This window comes from Buceros rhinoceros, unplaced genomic scaffold, assembly GCF_000710305.1.
Source record: "Buceros rhinoceros silvestris isolate BGI_N320 unplaced genomic scaffold, ASM71030v1 scaffold8162, whole genome shotgun sequence".
NCBI lineage: Eukaryota > Metazoa > Chordata > Aves > Bucerotiformes > Bucerotidae > Buceros > Buceros rhinoceros.
This window is the reverse complement of record NW_010400620.1, coordinates 6,125-12,822: the sequence shown is the minus strand read 5'-3', so window position 1 is coordinate 12,822 and position 6,698 is coordinate 6,125. Positions and strand designations below refer to the sequence as shown.

Sequence of the window (6,698 nt, the reverse complement as noted above, 5' to 3'; positions counted from 1 at the left end):
ACTCGAATGTGAAACCCGAGAGGTGGCAGCCCTGCTGGGTGAAGGACTGCATAATGCCTTGCTGTGCCTCTCTGTGGTTGTGCCTTCCCTTCCTAAACAAGGCTCTCCTGCTTTGCAGCTTCCAGCAAATCCGATGAGCTGGACTCTCTCAGTTGATGATGGAATGAGAACACATCAGCTGAGCCTTGGGCAAGCCCTGCAGCAAGGATATAACTTGCTAGCTGAAGGCTCCAACCTGATCTTTCAGGTGGCCTTTACTGCCACTGGCGTTGTCTCCTACAAGGTAGGTGAACAAGGAGGTGGCACTGAGGAGAGAGTGAGGCTTTAACAGAGGCTAGCTATGCCTCCTGTGGAAAGCACTTGCAGGTCATGGGCAGAGCTGATGTCAAGTTGGTGCAGTGGTGTCTGCGAAGCTGTTTGACTTGGCATAGCTGTCACTGAACTGCCTGCTGCTATAAAACAGGGAAGCAGAGTGTGCACTGCAGGCTGATGGGCACCTACGTAAGCAGGATTCTAGCTACAGCCTGTCCTGAGAACACCTGACTGGCAGTCTTGTGAGCAGCTCCTCTTGCTGAAAGGGTGCCAGGGTGGGAAGAGGCTATTGTTGCAAACAAATAGCAGCAGTCCTGAACCAGATGCAGTATGTGGCCCTGTAGGGTTGGTCTTATGGTGGATCATGAGCTGAGCTCTCTCTAATAAAGCTGTTGTCTTTATCAGCACAATGATCAGGTGCTCTACACTGTGGCACTAAAGCTCACATACGGCTCTCCTGAACAGAGACTGACTGTGGAGTCGAGAATGCTTTGTGCACCAGGTAATGCATGGAGAAAGTCAACCTGTCCTGCTTCTGTACGAGGAAACTGCTGTTATATTTAACACAGGTGTTGTTGTAGGTCCAGCAATCTGTAATGCAACACACATGACTGTTGCCATCCCAGCCTTCCCAGGGATACTTACTGCTGTGGATGTAGAGAATAAGAGCATCCCCATGGATCAGCTTCAGGAACATTGGATTGTTCTGGACACCAAGAGAGGGGTCAAGCTGCATATCAGCAGGGGAGTCCTGAAGTCCAGGGTGAGTTCTGATTCTCAAGTCACAGGAGCTGGTGTCATCACAGCTCCTTGGTGCTTGCTGAGAACCAGAGCACCTTGACTAGGCACCTCTTGAGTCAGCCATGTGCCCTGTGGTTGGTTGAGGGCAGCTGGGGTCAAGAGAAAGCAAACTGACTCTAACTGATAGGTGTTACTCAAAGGTAATTTGGGTTTCATAAAGTCTTTTGGCAAAGACAGCTAGAGGTGAAAACCTTTCTCTGGAGGTGGGCTGGTGTCTGGTGTGCCCGGAGCCAGGCGAATTAATGAACTAGCTGGATGAAGAGCACTATAGCCTGGGGGCAGGTGAAGCAGCTCTAACTCGGGCGTGTGTGGAAATGAGCTCCTTTTAGTCACACTCTTGAGAGTAACTTTTGGTTTTCAGCTACACGGGGAGAGCTGCTCAGGACTCCAGTCCTACATGTCCTCTTTGAAACTGACTTTTCACTTCCATGGGGAGACTGTGGCAATGCTGTTGCATCCTGAGTGCCCCTGCGACCAGCACACACCAATAGGTAAGTGACGGATATCTTCAGTGGCCTTGGCCCCTGTGCTGCTCAAATGGTCACCCTTCAGCACAGCTTGCTCTTGAGCTGGTACTTCACAGGCAAGCGTATCCCTATCCAGAACACCACAGCTCTTGGCAGACTGAGCTGTTGCTGATTGGCATGACAATTTATGTGACCCTCTGTTACAGCTGCTGTATGCACCCAGGATGGGTACATGGATTTTGAAATCCTTGCGGACAGCACTACACCACTGCTAGACTTGGATACGCTTAGGCTTAGAGATCCTGCATGCCGGCCAGCCTTCAAGTCGTCTTTGAAGGACAGGGTTTGGTTTCATGTCCCACTGAATGGATGTGGGACCAGGTACTGGGTAAGTGTGTAGCCAGGACTGATGGGGAGGGCTTTTTGTGCTGGGAACGATCTCCCTAATGCTGTTACTTCCCCACAGTCTGATGGGGAGAAGATTGTTTATGAGAATGAGGTGAGGGCTTTATGGGCTGACTTTCCACTGCGCAGGATCTCAAGGGACAGTGAACTCAGGTGTGTCTTAACTTCTCTGAGTAGTACTTAGTCCTGGGTATCCTATGTATGAATGTAAGACTTAGCTCTCCTTTCTTCTTACAGATTAACAGTCCTGTGCTCCTTCAGCAATGGCGATGCCTCCCTCACCATAAGGGTAGATGACTTTCCTCCTCTGGCTTCTTCAGTGAACCAAGGTCCCCTCTCCTTAGTTCTCCTAAGCTACCCAGGTAAAGCTGACTCTGGGCTCAGGTGGCTGGGAAGCAACTGGAGCTTTTGGGGAGGAGGCTGTATGGGTGAACTGTTGTGCATGGGCTTCTAATGACCTGATGTGCTTCCTTCCACCCATGCTGCTTGGGGCAGATGCCTTAAATCTGTGAATCTAGGATAAACTGCAGCTGGTGGACCAGCTGCTGTTGAAGAGCTCCAGACCAGAGTGTTCTCAGGAGTCCCTTTGCACACTGACCTACCTAACAAAGCTTTGGTTTTTGCAGAGGACTCGTACAGGCAGCCGTACCGCGATGATCAGTACCCAATAGTAAGGTATCTACGGCAGCCCATCTTCCTGGAAGTTCAGGTCCTGAACCGCAATGATCCCAACCTCTATCTGGTACTGGATGACTGTTGGGCAACAGCTTCACAAGATCCAAGCTCACTTCCTCAGTGGAATATTGTTGTTGATGGGTGAGTGTCCTGCCAAAGACATGGAAGCACTTTTGGCAGTGTGTGGGAGGATTTCCTGATTCTCTCTGCCTCCCCTTTAAGAACAGAGCCGCAAGTACAAGGGCTTCATTTCAGGTGGCCTTCCAGGTACTGCCTTGATATCCTGGAATGTGTAGGAAGATGGCAGCACCTCTACCTTAGTATTAGCCTGCTGCTTAAGCCCCCCAAATCTTCTCTACCCTGTTATTCTGACCTGCTTCTTACCCATTGGCAGGTGTGAGTATGACCTGGACAGCTACAGGACTGTGTTCCATCCTGTGGGGCATGGTGTCAGCTATGCCAACTATCGTCAAAGGCTGGAAGTGAAGACTTTTGCCTTTGCCTCTGGTGACAAAGCCCTCCCTGGCCTAGTAGGTGACATTCTCTTTCTGCTTGGACCAGCAAGTAGGAGAGTTATTGCCCCAAGATGAATGGACCTCTCATTCTCTGTCCTAGGTATACTTCCACTGCAGCGTTCTGATCTGTAACCGTTTTCAACCAGACTCTCCTCTGTGTACGACAAGATGCCCTCGGCCATCTAGAAGCAAGCGAGGTAACATCTAAGCGAGTGTTAGGCTGTACTGATCCAAGATAACTCGCTGTCCTGTGGGCTTCACCTCTATCTTATTTCTGTTACAGAGAGTGGGATGCCAGGTGTGAACTCCGCAGTGGTGAGCTTGCAGGGTCCTGTCCTACTTGTGCCAGAAGAATGGTCTGCAACCCAAGGTACTAAGCCAATCTGGTGCTAGTGCACATTGCTTAAGTTCAGTGAGGAGCTGTCTCTGCAAACTATCTTTCTGCTTGCTTTGTAGGGAGCAGCCTCTTGAGCAAAGAGGCATGGGTTGACGTTGCAGTGGCTGCTGTTGGTGTTTTCTCTCTGGCTGCAATACTACTTATGTTGGCTTTTCTTAAATCTCTAGACAGAAGAGCATCCATGGTAAATGTGGTGTGTTAGTGCATTTTTTACAAATAAACTTGGTGTAGAAACGTGACTGCAAAAGTCTTCTGGATGATTGTATGCCTCTGGAGTTGTTGCTGTGTGGTGTTCAAGGAACAAGCCTGCTCCAAGATGGATACCTGTCTTGCTGAGCAGTGGCACTCTGACACTGGTCAGAGTGTCCTGGCTGAAACCAGATCTGAAGCTTTCACAAGCTGGAGTTTTGGGTAAGACTCAGGTGACAATGGCAGCTTTGTCTATACTGGCCTAATACTGGTAACTGGGCACTCAGCATCATCTAGACCCTTTATAGCAGTAACCTAACACCCAGTAGAAATCTATTAATTTAACTGGGACTGTGAGAACAAGTGGTGTTTCATGACACCTGTTTGGCAGAGTCAGAGCCCAGCTGTGAGTTACTGCACTTCATGCCAGTCACCTGGATTACAAAAGCTCCAGATTCAATTCTGGGTGAACATAAGGCTTAAACAGGGGTAAATGTTCGCTGCCAAGTGGATGTTTTGTGGCACTTAAGTAGAAGTGCACCAAGATGTGTGCTCCAGGCGGTAGCTTCACTCTAATTGCTGAAGAACACTTTGTGCAGCAGTGTTCAATGCCATTCAAGGTAAAAGTGAAGTCAGTTATAATTTCACTTGGTTCTGCCTTGTCATAAGTCTCTGCATTGCAGAGGTGGGAAGAGAAATGTGTAGGCTACAGCCTGTAACCAGCCTCAAGCTTATTGCTAGTGAAGGTGGAAACAAATCAAATGAGTATGAAGGCCTATCATGTCTCTTGCTGAGTCCTGGAGACCAAGACAACTGTCACAATGAGTGATGTCAGTTTGCCATTTAAAATGGCACACTCTTAAAATCTGCACTGCAGATTTAAATGTGCATGATGGTGCTGCTGTGGCTTTTCAGCTTAATGTGTTCAAAAGTGCCCTCTGGCACAGGCTCCTGTGCTCTAGGCTGCGGAGTCTTGGAGATCTTTAGTCATCTGAAACTCAAGCTCATTTTCGATGTATGAAATGAACTTCCACATGAGGGAAACTCCTCTGGCACAGGCTCCTGTGCTCTAGGCTGCAGAGTCTTGGAGATCTTAAGTCATCTGAAACTCAAGCTCATTTTTGATGTGTGAAATGAACTTCCACATGAGGGAAACGTGAAGGCCACACTGAGGTGGTTGCAGAGGACTGGGTTGATGGTGATGAGGAATATGCTGAGTTACCTGTATAGCTTTAGATATGCCATTTCAAAGGGTTCCACTCTTATTGGAAGTACTGATTTTTTTTTTTTGGTTTGGTTTCATGCCTCGCTGCTACAGGCAGGGAGGACTAAATGCAATGGAAAAGATGTCACAGAATAATTCAACGTACTTGCTTCTGTACAAGTAGAAAGTGACCGTGTAAAAGTAGTTGCTTAATCTGCTTGTTTTGTGCCTTCAGATTGGTTTCCGTGCTCCAGCTCTCTTCCTGAGGAGCTGAAGCCTAATACAGCTTCTAAGCTCGCTGGCTGCCTTTTAACTACACTGGTGTCGATTACAAGCTGCTTGAGGCTGACTGAAGCTTGGCAGGGGTGGGTTAAACCCCTGGCTCATCAGCTGTGGGTCACGGAGATGGAACTGTAACTAGTGACAGGCAGTGTGGGAAGACTAGGCTATCAGCTTCAGGACTTCTACCCATCTCACCAGCCAGCAGGTGCTGCTGGCATCTGCCTCTCTCTAACTGGGCACTAAGATCTTAAACTATCTCTTGGTGCAAATGTGTCAGCAAATTGCTAACTTCTCTTGTGTTGCAGTTAGCCATAGCTTCTGTTCTTTGATCATCTCTACCTTTAGGTCTGGTCCTCATTTCTACATGTATTGCTGTTAGTAATAGGTTAGAAGGGGTGTTTATGCCTTACCTGGTTGTTCTATTCTCTATAAACCAATTAGTGGCTTAATTTGGAGATTTGAGCAGCTGATAACTACCAGCTAGAGCTGAAGTTCTGGTGGCCAGAAGTTCCACAGCCTTTTAATAGGAGCATAGGAATACGTAATTTGGGGGTCTTTGAAAACTGAGGGGGAGGGACTGCTTGCATGGAGTGTAGTGATAGCATGAGGGGTAATGGGTTTTGAACTCAGAGGGGAGATTTACATTAGACACTAGGAGGAAATTCTTCCCTGTAAGGGTGGTGAGGTGCTGCCCCCAGGCTGCCAGTTGTGGACACCCCATCCCTGGCAGCGTTCAAGGCCAGGTTGGACACGTTGGTCTTTGAGCAACTTGGTCTAGTGGAAGTTGCCCCTGCCCATAGCAGGGAGGTTGAAAACTAGCTGACCCCTTCCAACTTGAACCATTCTGAGTCTTGACAACAGCTACTTTTGGGAAATGGGCACTTTGGGCTTTAAAATTCCAGAGAATAATTGATGTCTCTGTTAAATGTGATGGAGCTGGTGTGTTAGAAAGGAGAAGAAAAAATTATTGTCATCTTATTTAAAACCTTTGCAAAGTGTGTTATGCTCCTGAGCCACATTTCAGTAAAAAAAAATCCAGAAAGATCCTCATTTCTTATTTTCTTAGTGAGCTTAAAGCAAGAAATGAATTTGAATGTCACCAGGTTTTAAATGGTGGCTGCATTTCTGCCCTGGGCAGAGGGTCACTGCTTGTTTGGGGTTTTGCACCAACATATTTTTAGTATGTGGGGTAATTTTATAAAAGGCTTGAAAGCTTTTTCATTTTCTGGGGAGGATAATTCTGTTCTCACTAAACCAGGCCAGTAGCTGTTGGGAGATGTAAATATGAACACAATGCCCAGTGGAACTTCTGCTCACATGCTGCCATGACTTTGTCTCCGAGACCGAATAAAGGTTCATCCCCTAGCAGATGTGGCACATGGTGACCTGCCTGCCACTGCCTGTTTATTCCAGAGAGCCCAGAGATGGATACCAAATGCAGCAGTGGCTGC

General features: G+C 47.8%; 1 protein-coding gene across 1 annotated transcript in view; it reads left to right on the top strand.

The window, feature by feature from the left end:
- The window catches only part of ZP2 (zona pellucida glycoprotein 2 (sperm receptor)), a 5,729-nt gene extending 1,955 nt beyond the window's left edge, over positions 1-3,774 (top strand). The window contains exons 7-18 of the mRNA XM_010131947.1: positions 119-283; positions 718-814; positions 894-1,075; positions 1,475-1,604; positions 1,787-1,968; positions 2,047-2,138; positions 2,223-2,347; positions 2,612-2,801; positions 3,055-3,190; positions 3,276-3,372; positions 3,459-3,545; positions 3,632-3,774. Of these exons, the coding sequence (XP_010130249.1) occupies positions 119-283; positions 718-814; positions 894-1,075; positions 1,475-1,604; positions 1,787-1,968; positions 2,047-2,138; positions 2,223-2,347; positions 2,612-2,801; positions 3,055-3,190; positions 3,276-3,372; positions 3,459-3,545; positions 3,632-3,774 (1,626 nt within the window). The remainder of the gene's footprint in view (positions 1-118; positions 284-717; positions 815-893; positions 1,076-1,474; positions 1,605-1,786; positions 1,969-2,046; positions 2,139-2,222; positions 2,348-2,611; positions 2,802-3,054; positions 3,191-3,275; positions 3,373-3,458; positions 3,546-3,631) is intronic.
- The last annotated feature ends 2,924 nt before the right edge of the window (positions 3,775-6,698 follow it).